Raw genomic sequence first — 13,883 nt, forward strand, 5'->3', positions numbered from 1 at the left:
ATTAAACGTGCTCTCATCCACTTGGATGGGAAAATTGGCTCAACTATGAATTAACATGGCATCCACGTATAACGCCCTTAACTGAATCTTCAGAGCTTTAACAAATTCTCAGCAACAGGCCAAGTTGTAAATAGAAATACGATTTCAGTTTCCTTAAATATTTCGCAGAGGAATACGGGACTAGTCGCTGTTAATAGAAAATATATTCTTTTCTTTTTTGAAAACCGCAAACTAAGACTCTAGTCGGAGGCAATAGTCAACGAGGCATAAATAGCGAATCTTTGCTCGCGAAATCAATATGTTCTTCTGCTTCAGTGAAAGTTCCTACTTCTCTTGTTTTCCATTCACAGCCGACTGAAAGTTGAATCATGCAATAGACACATGTGCAGCTGGAAAGACAGAATATATGTAGTATTGGTTATCCAGTTCCTACCTTTGCCCTTTAATCCCAGCTACTAGTATGCCTCAATCGCCGTGACAAATATGCGTGAGTAGCGAGCGGAAAAGTTCCTTGCAACAGTTCTGGTCTAGATTCTCTCATATGCGACCGGAAAATTGATCGCGATGGGCCCAGAAAATATAAGAATATTGCTAAAACCCGGGGAAGCGGGATTAGTTTATTTGCCGTATGAAAAAGCCGTGTTTCAGTCGGTCGGGATGGCTTCCCCTGCATCCCGACATTGCCTAGATTCGGGTTAAAGAGACCCGATAGCTTTAACTCTCGGATTTCCCGAGAGATGGTCCCCCGCAGCCTTGTCTATGCTAACATTGAACCTTTGAATGTACTCTCCATTCCAGTGCGCCCAGACTCCAGGGCTTTACGATAATTCATACTCGCCTCTACCGACCATGAAGTTCACTCGATGTGGTATTCATGGGTTTCATGAGGTGCTTGGCATCGATACTGATGAAATAAGAGTATACTGGGCGTTGGACAGCGATGTCAAAAATGAATCCCAGATTGCCTACCGGGTAGTACTTAGCACAAGCACAGATGCTTTGATGTTCGAGAATCAAGATCACAGCAGCGTGGAGTGGGATTCTGGATACATCGAGAGCAAGGAACAGAGAAACATTCTTTGTAAGCCTCGAGATGGCTTCAAGTCTACTTGCAGTTACTTTTGGAAGGTCACTGTTTGGAATCAAATCAAAAACCCCCACCACAGCACAGTTCAGTATTTCTTCACTGGCTATCCCAAGTCTCGGCTGTTACCCCCTTATAGCATGAATCAAACCTACATGCCACACTCAAGCCTGATTTTTCGTACCTGGTTTGAAGATGAAGCAAATCGATGGAAGGCTGTTTGGATTGGTGATGGAGGTGATAAACCGATATACCTCAGAAAGTCATTTGAATTGTCGCGAGCACCAAGCCGCGCAATTCTATTTGCATCCGGTCTGGGGCACTTTAATATGAGTGTGAATGGCCACGCTGCGTCAAATCACCGTCTCGACCCTGGGTGGACCAATTATCATAGACGGGTCCAATTCACATCTTACGATGTGACCGATCGCCTGACGATGGGGGAGAACGTGCTAGGTGCACATGTGGGCAATGGGTTTTATGCGGGCGATAAAGGAGAAGGTCGTTTCTTTTGGCCAATGTATGAAGACAACACTTATGTTCGCTATGGCAATGAGCTCTGCTTCTTTTGTGAACTGCACCTTTTTTACAAGGATGGTACTCATAGCACCCTCATCTCCGACCCTTCCTGGCGTGTATGGAAGAGTGCAACAACTCTAGCGAACATATATGCCTCCGAAACACATGATCGTCGACTGTACCCAAGAGCTTGGGATTCCATTGGATTTGATGATGCCGAATGGCCGCTAGCCAAGCCCTTGACTGGCCCGCGGGGCCAAATTTATTATCAAACACAGCCGCCAGTCGTGCTTCATGACACGTTCGAGCCTGTGGAGAGACGCAGCCCTCGACCTGGAACCGTATGCTTTGATTTAGGTCAAAATGCATCAACGATGGTAAAGATTGTTGTTGAAGGGATCGCGGGGTCCGAAGTGATCATTCGCTATTCCGAGACCGTGAAAGAGGACGGCACAGTTTTCATGCCTGATCCTCTTTTCAAGGAGTTTGAAACCGGCGTTTTTTCCAGATTATATCTCGCGGGCACAGGCAATCTTGAGACTTGGGAGCCAGACTTCAGTTTCACAAGTGCTCGATACATTCAGATAGAAGGAGTTTCTCTTGACGGCAAAGATGGTCTCCCCGTCATTCATTCTGTTGTGGGTCGTCATATTTCTTCTGCAGCTAGAAAACTTGGCTCCATGACGACCGACAAAGAAGACGTCAATTCTCTTCTCAACGCACTCTACTGGACCTTCAGCAGTAATCTTTTCAGTTACCATACTGACTGCCCTCAAATCGAGAAGTTTGGCTGGCTAGAAGTCACTCACTTGCTGGCACCAGCAACTCAGTATATCCGAGACATGGAATCGCTATATACAAAAATTTTGGACGACATTCTAGATGCCCAAGAGCCTAGTGGACTTGTACCCACTATGGCTCCCGAGATTAGATATATGTGTGGCCCCCTCCATGACACTATCACTTGGGGCTGTGCTTTGTGTCTTCTTCCTGACATTCTCCGTCGGTTTTATGGTTCTACCCATGTAATAGCTAAGGTATATCCAGCCGCCGTGCGTTATATGGAGTATATGCGCACTAAAGAACGCAAGGGTGGTCTCATTGAACATGGCCTGGGAGACTGGGGCCGTGACATTGCCTTTGGTAATCACCAAGCGAACATTGAGACTGCTGTTTACTATCAGTGCCTTCAATGTGTGGAGATGATGGCCTGGGAGCTTGGCAAGATTGAGGAAGCAGACAAATTTAAACAATGGGCTGCACGTATTTACAAGGTCTATAACAACCACCTTCTCGTCACAGATGATCATTCACGCCCAAGTGCCTACTACACATCTCTGGATAACTTTCCTGAGCGCGACCGCACTGCTATTGCTCAAGCAATGGCTCTCCAGCTGGGATTGGTCCCCCCTGAATACACGAAAGATATCATGGCTGCGTTTATCGATGACGTCTCGGACGGCAAGATCCGAGCTGGTGAGATCGGATTACGATTTCTTTTCAACACACTTGCGGACGCAGAAAGACCTGATTTGGTCCTCCAAATGGCCAGACAGGAAGAACACCCCTCGTATATGCGATTTCTTCGTCGTGGAGAAACAACCCTCCTTGAGTTCTGGCAGGATGAATGCCGGAGCAAATGCCATGACATGCTTGGTACAATTTACGAATGGTTTTACGTGGCTGTTCTGGGCTTGAAGCCTACCAAAGATGGCTATAGGTCTTTTGCGGTTGACCCTCCTTATGAGGCTGAATTTGGGTATGTCAAGGGTCAAGTGGACTCTCCTTACGGCCTCATTGAGATCGAATTCCAGCGGAAGGAGCCAAAGACAGTAAATTTGCTGCTTCGGGTTCCCTTTGGAACAACTGCAATGGTCAAGCTACCTACCACTATGCAAGAGGTCGAAGTTGTGTCTGATGGACAGTTACAAAAAACGAGGGAAAAGAATGATCTTCCGCTTAGCCACGGTTTATACACTATCGTGATCAAATCTTAAACCGTGTCTTTTACGAATTGAAAAGACTACAATATTCCAAAAAGAAAGTAAGGAATTCCAATTAAAAGAACATTGTTTTATTTTTTCATAATTAAAGAATTCTCAACCCTCAATTTAAGCTAGCGAAAAACTGGTGGTAGTAGTTCTTATTTACTATTTATTAGTGTTAATCATATAAAGTTCGCTACATTGAGGGACCCGTAAAAGGAGTGGCCCTTTTCCCTACAAAGAAGAAGAAAAAGAAGAAAAAGAAGAATAAAGGAAAGAAGAAGACTTCTAGTCCTTGGGCATGACGGCCGGATTCTTCGACACCAATGCACCGTCACTCAGATGCTCGCGTAGATTCGGGTGACTCACAGAGCGGCCAGAAGAGGGAAACACGGCATGTCATGATGCCGAAGTCATACCCGGGGATCTAGAAAGGTGGAACACATGCGAGACTTCCCCGTAGTGCGACGGATCTGATTCGTGGAGAATCCGTGGCTTGCTGGCGTTAAACCCCGTGGGGTTATATGAGAAGCTTGGCCACCTGCATCGATGACCAAAAAGTGCGAGGGACCAATTGAATTCTTTCGGACTCTTTTGTACCGAAAAGAAACAAACAAAAAACCAACTTATCTACCACGAGCCAGAAAAGATCTCGTCGGAAAAGCCGCACCATGTCTGATTAGAGGTTTTGACAAGCCACTCTAAACCCGCAAATCTTGTGATCGGGGTTGTTGTTTCTATAAATAATGGATACACTGGAAGCCATTTTCAATTTCACCCTTTCATCATTTAACTACAGTCACATCGCACAAGTACAATGACGAAATTTAGCACTTTGTTGTCGGCCGTCTTCTTGGCCATTGGAGGTGCGGAACCTTCCAATGAGGAGTTTTCTAATTCTAATTATGGTACTACACAGGCTTCCTCTTTGGTTATGATAGTGGTATCATCACATCCACTATTGGCCAACCGGAATTTATAAAATATTTCTCGAACCCGAACGATAACACCACCGGTGGAGTTGTATCTGCATTCCAGGGTGGTGCTATTCTAGGAACCATTGTTAATGTATTTACCGGTGATCGCCTGGGTCGAAAGCGCTCTGTTTTTTTTGGAGCATGTGTCTCATGCTTTGGATGTGCTTTGCAGGCGGGCTCAAAGAATATGACCATGCTGATAATAGGCCGATTCATTGCTGGTATTGCAGTCGGTATGCTTACATCTATTGTTCCTATGTATGCTGGTGAGATGGCCGAGTCATCGACGCGTGGTATGATGTCTGGGTTACTTCAATGGATGTTAAGCTGGGGATATCTCATCGCTCAGTGGTTGGGCTACGGATGCTCATATGTTGAGTCCTCTTTTCAATGTGAGTCACATATTCAATGCGGCAATCGTCCATGGGGCAACTGCAGGCAAAACAAGAAAATGACAGAAGGCTAACTATCATTAATAGGGCGTTTTCCACTAGCCTTCCAGTGCATTCCCGGTCTTATTCTCGCTTCTGGAGTCTGGTTCCTGAACGAGTCACCTCGTTGGCTGATGGAGAAAGACCGTCATGATGAGGCCCTTGCGAGCCTTCAACGTCTGCATGGAGATGGAACCCCCGAGAAGGGCCAATATATCGAACTTGAATTTCAGGAGATCCGTCAGACAATTGAAGCCGAGCGTATGTCGAACAAGATAACTTGGAGTTCAATTATTACAAAGCCTTCCTGGCGTCGTCGCCTTGCTCTTGGTTGTGCAGTCCAAGCCTTTGGCCCCCTTTCAGGTGTCAATGTCATAAACTATTACGGCACGCGTATATATGCCTCGCTCGGCATTCAGACACATACCTCGCTGATGATTATTGGCATCTCCGGTGGCCTTTCTATTGTGTACTGCACGGCGGGGCTGTATCTTCTAGAGCGTGTTGGACGTATAAAGCCTCTAATAATCGGTTCCGCTGGCATGGCCGCTGCACTTGTTTGCAATGCTGCTATGTCTCAACACTACGAGGAATCAAATTCTAACCAGTTACGCGCCATGGTCGCGATGAACTTTGTTTTCAGCTTGTTCTATACCTTCATTGGCATCATTTCATGGGTTTATCCTGCTGAGATCTTCCCTGTGGACATCCGCAACCAGGGCAACTCAATCACCACTTTCACGAACTGGTCGATCAACCTAATCTTTGCACAAATTTCGCCAACAGCTTTGTCAAATATCGGATTTCGCTACTTTTACGTCTTCTTTGCTCTCAATGTAGTGGCTGGAATTTCATACTTTCTCTTCTTCCCGGAAACCAAAGGTAGAACATTGGAACAGATGGATTCGTTATTTGGCGATCAAGATATTTCCGGGGCTACTAAAGAGAAAATTACCGGCGACGCTGCTATTGAGCACATCGAATAATATGAAACTGCATACGGGTGTGTCATTGGTCATTTTCAAAGGCGCATGATAGTTTGCAGGCATCATGTACATCCATGAATATAGTATTCAATGAAGAGAGCATTGAGATCATGATTAGTATGAAGACGCTGCTAATAGCTTCCTTGGTCTTGAATTATACCCAGAACTTTTTGCTTGCGTAATATATCTAGTTGCGAAACATGAAAAACCGGTCCATATGTGTTCTATCATTATAGGTTATTCATGAAAACATCTACAGTGGATATTCCAGCCGCACTATCAGTGACTTGAAGATTTCAGAAGATTTCAGAAGCTTCCATGGATGTTCATTAGAAGAACCCCGTATATCATGCACACGAGTGATGGTAGGTCTAATGTTATAAACGGTGGATCATTCCATGCTCTTGAGTAAAAAATAGATATCTCGCAGTGAGAAAATGCATATTATTGCATGAATCCAGTGAGTGTACGATTCAATATCGTCTAAACCTTCACGGCCTGCTGCAAAGTATTCGCCAAGCGACCAGGCATACTCAAAAATGGGGAATGCGAGCTGGGCAGGCGATACGTGACTTCCGGCCCGCCCATTTTGGAGGCAAAGAGCTCTTGAAAGGGTGAAGGCAATGCATTATCTTGCTCGCACACAATATAGGCACAGGGTATATCTTTCCAGGGTTCATATGTTGTCTCTCCAGAGAAAGGGCACGGCAAGCATGTTGAGCGAGCGAGTTCCACTTTTCTTGGCATTCGAAAGGGAGGTCCTGCCAGCCAATATTGCCAGCGTCATCTGCCAACACGTAATCTCCCTTCTCTCATGTTAGTTCTGCTTGAATTAATGCGACCCAACCACCCCCTCTAGAAGTAGAGAGACCGCAGCATGTCTCTATAGACTCACCTCTATTTTCATCCAAGGCAAAAAGTTCCCACCTAGCATGCCCAACAAACTTTGGCCCTTGTCCAAGGCAAATGCGGCGAGGTAAATCACTTTTATAACACCTCCCGACTTACCATCCTTCTCGCGAGCTTGTTTGCTTAATCCATCGACAGCGCATGAGGCTACGACGCCGCCATAGGAGTGAGCCACCACGACCAAGTCGCGGCCCTCGTCTGCGAGCTTGACCAAAACATCTCGTAGAGAGGCAACGTCGTCAGGCAATTCCTTGGATGGGGGTTCAGCGCCAGTGGAAGGGTGCGCAGGGCACATAGAGGGGTAACCAAGAGCGTCCAAATGGGCGCGGGTGGAGTCAGAGACCTCTGGCGTGATCCAGGCTCCGAGAGAGAAGACAAATGTTGGGTTGCTAATATTGAAGGGAAACCGAAGAAAATAGATAATCACGATTTAGATTTATTCAAAAGGGGGAAATTTTCACAGCGACAGCAATTGCACAATATTCTGGAGGGGAACATCCGGCTAACGGCTTCCGATGCCTTGCTGTCCCGGGGTAAGGCCGAGGATTATTGCCAAGGGCCTTGAAAGACACGTTGCTCATCTAGGACTAAAGGATAATCTCGTTGAATCTGGTGGTTGCTTGACTGTCCCGTTCGGATAAAACTAGGGAAGCCCTATGTGGGCCCGCGGCTCCATAATGGCGATGCGTTCTTGCTCAACATGACTCAATGAACATTAGTTCTGCTATCAACCAGCAGGCCGGGTGACTATTGTGGGTGTCCATCCTATCAACGGCTCACATGGAGTCCCGTTCAAACATTAGTGTCTTCGACCAGACCCTCAAGCGACCTGGATCGTCCTAGACTCATTTTAGCATAATCCCCTTGTCTGATCTAGCATCTCTGCTGTGGGGGTCAGCACAGATTTTTGCTCCTCACGTTTGCCCATCATTCAAAGGATGAGATAGCAATGAAGTCAACGGATGCTAACCAGAGCACCCAGCATAAGCAGCGGGCGACCACTATCGTGGTGACGGTGTTAGCTATTGACTTCTTGTTCCTCAGAATACTCGCTCGACATGTGAAAAAGGTCAACCTGGGGGCGGATGACTGGACTTTGATCGTGGGATTAGTTCGTTCTTTCCCATCTCATCGCATTGAAAATTGAGATCGATTGAGACCATCGGCTGACCGGACTATAGCTATTTGTTTTGGTTGTTGCGGCAGTTAATCTCGCTTGTATGTCTCAATTGGAACTGGAAATGCAGAAGCAAGGAACTAACAAACCGTCAATGCTAAAGATGTACAATATGGCATGGGAAAACATACTGGAACAATACCTCTATCCGATCAGCTCATATATTTCAAAGTATACTAGAGGCAGCCTTTTCCCTGTCTTGCTGTGTCGAAAAGCAAGCGTTAACTTGGATTTCAATGCTGTATAGCTGCTCTATGTTTTCGAACCAATCTACATTACCACGGCCGGCATCATAAAAATCTCGGACCTTCTTATGTATTATCAAATATTCCCCGTCCGTTACGTCAAGATAGGCGGATATATCCTTGGTGTGCTCACCCTGGCATGGGTCATCGCGATTGATGTACTCGCCATTTTTCAGTGCAAATCGATCTCCAAGGCATTCAACCGCACACTTCCAGGCCAGTGCATCAATCTCAAGGGGCCCCTTATTGGCAACGGAGCGCCGAACTTTATCACAGATATATTCATTTTGGCTTTACCAGCAAGGCTTATTTGGGGCCTTCAAGCGAGTACGTGGCAGCGCGTGTCGGTCATCTGCGTATTCTTAACCGGAAGCTTGTAAGTTCCTCACTAAGCCATGAACGGGTGCTCACTCCAACTTGGTTGCTTTTGGAAGAGATACATGGGATACCACAAGTTGAGATACCTGAGGAGTTGAGAGCCAACTAACGTTGATTCCATAGCGTCGTGTTTGCAAGTATCTATCGCTTTAGCCTAATCTTCAAGTTCCGTATTGTCGATATTGCGTGGACGATCGCCGATGCACAAACCTGGTGCGTCGTTGAAGTCGCAGCCGGCGTTATATCCGCATGTCTACCCACCACGGCTCCTCTTGTCAGGATTTGTACCAGACGACTTGTTTCCACCACTCGAACTTTCTCCAAATCCAACCCGACACAATCCGAGAATACGGCACTGTCGCGGGGTAATGCCGGAGCTACGCGATCAATAAACGTGGAGGAAAGTTTCACAGACAAAACGGAGGTCGGAAATGGTCATCGGGCCAGTGCTGCGAGTTATACATTGTCTGAATTGAGCCCTCGGGGGAGCTCGCATTTGAAGGGCAAAGGGTGGACAATGATAAGCACTGATTGTGATCAAAATAGCGATTCAACTAGAAACTGAAATTAAATAAGTGTATATCCACATGTAAATATTGAAGAGATTCTCGCGCGTCCAAGACAGGTGATCCTGATTGTATCAACAACCATCGGAGAAGCTGTCGAGAGACGTGTGGACTAAGGCGGTCAGGTCAGCCTGGGCGGTAGTTAATGCCGGTTAGTTAACTAGCCGTGCCTTACCCTACGGTCTGGACACCAAACACGACTAGCCGCATTTGGTGTCCCGCAGCGCAATGTAATTCTCACCGGAATGTAATTTTTCTTTTTACACATCTTTATTACTACAAGGTACCACCTTAAATATGGCCGATTCTATTGAAACTGAGGTATCTCGTGTAAATGAGGCCGTGAAACACGCTCGAAGCCAAAAAAAGCCAAATTTACGTGAGGTCGCGCGGCAATATGACGTTAATTACAGATTGTTATGGCGACGCGTTAATTGCAATATGAAGCCTAAAACAGAGGTTAAACCATCGAATTACACCCTAAATGTCTATCAGGAGAAGGCTTTAGGCTATTGGATAAAGACTTTGGATGCTTCCTTCCTCCCTCCGACGCCTGCTATTATAGAGCATTGGGCCAATGCTACACTCGCGCGGTCAAAGACACCCGATCGGACGGTCGGAAAAGATTGGGTATATCGCTATATTCGTCGTTTCCCAGACACTGAGATGAAGCTTAGAAGGCAGAAAATTATTGATTCTAAACGTCTAGGAATTACAGACGTTGCAGAGCTTTATCATTGGTATGATTTGTTAGCTAAGGCTCTCGAGGGTGTGAATCCACGCAATATTTATAACTTTGATGAAACTGGCTTTCAAATTGGACAAGGACGGACCCGACGTGTGTTTTCTAGCCAATCTGGCAAAGCTTCAGACCTCCCGGGCACAGAACATGGTGAAAGGGTAACGGTCGCAGAATGTATTGCTGCCGATGGTTGGCGAATGCAGCCCTTGGTCATCTTCAAAGGACAGCATCATATGGAGTCGTGGTATAACCATCCAATACCTGATGAATGGATAACTGCGACCGCAGAAAAAGGCTATATTATTGATAAGCTTGCTGTGCGTTGGATGGAAGAATTTGACCGTGAAACACGCACTCGTCTTAAAAACGGAGAGCAGCGTATTCTCTTGGTCGACGGCTGTGGCTCACATCTAACATTTGAATTTCTTGATACTGCGACCGAAGCAGGTATTAAGATATTTGGATTTCCGCCGAATCGAACAAATTATCTTCAACCTTTGGATGGTAAGCCTTTCCAAGCTTATAAGGCTTATTTTAAGACACAAAATAACCTTATTTCTCAATGGGGTGGAGGTCTTCTCGCATCAAAATCATCCTTCCTAAACGACCTTTACCAATTCCGAGACAAAGCCCTTACACCCCGAATGTGTCGAAATGCCTTTTCAGAGCGAGGAATTTATCCAGTTGACGCAAAAAAAGTCTGTGAGAGCCTCGAAAATGCTCTTCCTCCTATCCCAGACATTGAAATTGATCTATCGGGAGAGAAAACACCCTCTCCGGAACCAGATCTTTTGTCGTCAAGTCTTGAAAACACACCTTCAAAAACCTTTAAAGATGTGGAAAAAAGGCAAAAACATCTCTCTCCTCTTCTCTGCCGGCCTGATTTAACGCCCAAAGAAAAAAAAACACTCGCACAGGTCTTAGATGAGCAAGAGTTCTATTTTAACGCCTTAGCCAATACTACGGCTACTATACGGGAAATGGCCGCTATCCGAGCCCCGCGGGAGAAAAAAACTACTAGACGGCGTGTTATGGGCCTTAGTGATGATAGTGTTATACGTGTTAAAGATGCTAAACGTAGTATAGCTGAGAGGAAGGCAAAGGAAGACAAAAAAGATGAGAGACGGGCGGTAAAAGAATTGGAGAAAAAGTACGGTGTTCCTACCACACCACGTATTACGGAGGCTCAAAGAGAGGCAGAGGCAGAACCGTTATACAGCGAGTCGGGAGAGGTTATTGGTTTTTATGATAAATTCTAAATTGCTAAAAAAAATTGTATATAAAGGCGAAAAAATTACATTCCGGTGAGAATTACATTGCGCTGCGGGACACCAAATGCGGCTAGTCGTGTTTGGTGTCCAGACCGTAGGGTAAGGCACGGCTAGTTAGTTATTGTTGATGCCATGTGTGCCTCAGGCATCATATCATCTCATAAACACCCAGAAACACAGATTTTGAACGTCCAACTTAATCTGCAATGAACCTTCTGGATGACCTCGCTCTACACCTTCCAAGGTTGTAATTCAAAACATCCTGAGAAGGGAAAGCTGCAACTTGGGCAAGGATCCCGAACCACAACCAAATAAGTGAATCCCGAGCTATGAGGAAGAGGGTAATGGAGCAACAACTGTGAGGTCTTGATGTTATTTTATGCTAGCTCAGTCAGACCTCCTGTCCATTTTATAACGGGTATTCGACTACACATTAGAAGGTTTGTTATGGTGCTTCAACAAAACTTGCAAGACCGCGGCGTGTGGCTGAAGTGGACCCACTCTACCATTCTACCACACGACAACGGAACCGGAGAAACGGAGCAAAAAATAAAATAAAAACGCTCATGCTATGAAATCCCGCCGCCGTCAGAGATCCCCACGCAGTCTTGGTTATGTTGAATGGCAAAATTTGAAGACAAGTGCTCCACATGACTTCAAAGCGCCCCCTTCCCATAGATGAGATATGGGGAGAACCTGATGCTTACATTGAGGCGTTGCTCTCCTTCTCCACCACGTCCGTGCTGTTTATGAATTTGTGTGGTGGCGTGCATATGGTCGACTTTCTGACCCGCGAACCCGATGTCTATACAACGTTATTGCCAGAAAATTGGAGATCATTTTTTGATCAACATGATGTTCAGCAAATTATCGATCTGCTTTTGAGGGAGGACATTGACCATTTGCGAGGGATTCAACGTCCCACTGCCGACCAGGCTAGCCTTACCTGGAATGGAGCAGCATTCCCTCCACAGACCCTGCTAGACTATATTTCGTCAGTCCGTCGACTAACGCTCCGACGAGATCTATGTACCCCACCTTCAAAAAGTATCGACCTACCAACGCAAGTTGCTATGCGCATGAACCGAAAAAAAGCGCATGAGGTTCAATGCTTCTCTCAATATGTTGCATCCCTGTCCGACACTGTCCATGAATACCGAGGAGAGCCAATCTCTCATATCGTCGATTTTGGATCTGGTCAGAACTATCTTGGACGTACGCTGGCCAGTCCTCCTTATCATAAACATATCATCGCAATCGAGCGCAAGCACCAATATATTACAGGTGCTAAAGGAATGGATGTTCGAGCAAAACTAGCGGTTGACCCGAAAGCTTTGTACATACAAAGGAGCAAAAACGATATTGATTGCGCCAATGAAACAACGAAAGAGACTGCCACTGAGACAACAAATACCCCCTTGCTAGTGGAAACAAATTTGCAGGTCTTGGACTCGGAAAATGCCACTGCTCCCAATATTTTAGATGAAATCACCCTTGGGCCAGACGATGTACTAGGGTCTACTACCAAAGGCCAAATTCGAGAAAGGGCCCCGAGGCCGGAGATCGACAGCCGTGGTAATATCAGCTATATTGAGCATGAAATTGAAGATGGCTATTTAGAGCATATTACCAACCCAGTCATTAAATCATCCTCCCTGGAATTTTCCAATGAAACAGCAGAAAAAACCAATGCAAGACTAATGGTTGTTTCTGTCCATTCTTGTGGGAACCTTCTTCACCATGGCGTACGATCTCTGATTCTAAACCCTTCAGTTGTGGCCATTGCTATGGTTGGTTGCTGTTACAATTTGATGACTGAGCGCCTTGGTCCAGTAAAACAACAGCTTTCTATCTTCCATTCCCAACACCCCCGACTTGAGGAGACTAGTTCATCATACGATTCACATGGGTTTCCAATGTCAAAATACTACGAATCTTATGAAACTCCCGGAACAACAAGTGGAATACGACTGAATATCACCGCTCGTGCACTGGCCGTGCAAGCCCCACATAATTGGACTGTCAAAGCTAGTGAGGTATCTTTTACACGCCATTTTTTCCGTGCTCTGCTTCAACGTATCTTGGTTGATCGAGGCGTTCTTCCGAATTGCCCAGGGCCAGGCAGTCCTTCCGGATCTAATACAAGCACTCTTATCATCGGATCATTGCCAAAAGCTGCGTTCAAGTCTTTCAGCGCATATTTTCGTGCTGCTACGAACAAGATGAGCCAGGACCCCGTCTATGGTTCCAAGATACAGGAACACGTTGACACCCTGAGCGACAACGAAATCCACGAGTACGAGGACCGGTACTCACAAACAAGAAAATATGTCAGCGTTTTGTGGAGCTTGGTGGCATTTAGTGCTCAGGTCGTCGAGTCCCTCATCGTTGTGGATCGATGGCAATTTTTGCGAGAACAGGATTTAGTCAAAGAATGCTGGATTGAACCAGTGTTTGACTACGGTCAAAGTCCACGTAACTTGGCAATCGTCGGTCTAAAAAAGTGATTGCCTCGAGCAAAACCCAATACAAATGTACTCCGCACGTCGCTCGCGATCTTGCTGTAAGGGTTCCCCGTCGTAGAGATTCATTACAAGGTGACAGAGCGACGAC

General features: G+C 46.0%; 5 protein-coding genes across 5 annotated transcripts; 4 read left to right on the forward strand and 1 right to left on the reverse strand.

Annotated features, from left to right (window-relative positions):
• Positions 1–849: 849 nt before the first annotated feature.
• On the forward strand, positions 850–3,600 carry N7478_007375 (alpha-L-rhamnosidase; the record flags this gene model as incomplete). The annotated part of the gene is made up of 1 exon (XM_056923589.1): positions 850–3,600. One exon carries the CDS (start codon positions 850–852, stop codon positions 3,598–3,600), a length of 2,751 nt encoding a protein of 916 aa, XP_056781626.1.
• Positions 3,601–4,405: 805 nt separating this feature from the next.
• Positions 4,406–5,982, forward strand: N7478_007376 (sugar porter family MFS transporter; the record flags this gene model as incomplete). The annotated part of the gene is made up of 3 exons (XM_056923590.1): positions 4,406–4,454; positions 4,508–4,957; positions 5,045–5,982. 3 exons carry the CDS (start codon positions 4,406–4,408, stop codon positions 5,980–5,982), a joined length of 1,437 nt encoding a protein of 478 aa, XP_056781627.1.
• An 883-nt stretch (positions 5,983–6,865) lies between these two features.
• On the reverse strand, positions 6,866–7,186 carry N7478_007377 (alpha/beta hydrolase; the record flags this gene model as incomplete). The annotated part of the gene is made up of 1 exon (XM_056923591.1): positions 6,866–7,186. The coding sequence occupies one exon, from the start codon at positions 7,184–7,186 to the stop codon at positions 6,866–6,868; it is 321 nt and encodes a 106-aa protein (XP_056781628.1).
• A 2,368-nt stretch (positions 7,187–9,554) lies between these two features.
• Positions 9,555–11,258, forward strand: N7478_007378 (transposase; the record flags this gene model as incomplete). The annotated part of the gene is made up of 1 exon (XM_056923592.1): positions 9,555–11,258. The coding sequence occupies one exon, from the start codon at positions 9,555–9,557 to the stop codon at positions 11,256–11,258; it is 1,704 nt and encodes a 567-aa protein (XP_056781629.1).
• A 662-nt stretch (positions 11,259–11,920) lies between these two features.
• Positions 11,921–13,777, forward strand: N7478_007379 (uncharacterized protein; the record flags this gene model as incomplete). Its single annotated transcript, XM_056923593.1, has 1 exon — positions 11,921–13,777. The coding sequence occupies one exon, from the start codon at positions 11,921–11,923 to the stop codon at positions 13,775–13,777; it is 1,857 nt and encodes a 618-aa protein (XP_056781630.1).
• Between the last annotated feature and the right edge of the window lie 106 nt (positions 13,778–13,883).

Source organism: Penicillium angulare (genome assembly GCF_028827245.1).
Source record: "Penicillium angulare strain IBT 27051 chromosome Unknown utg000004l_segment0_segment0, whole genome shotgun sequence".
Lineage (NCBI taxonomy): Eukaryota > Fungi > Ascomycota > Eurotiomycetes > Eurotiales > Aspergillaceae > Penicillium > Penicillium angulare.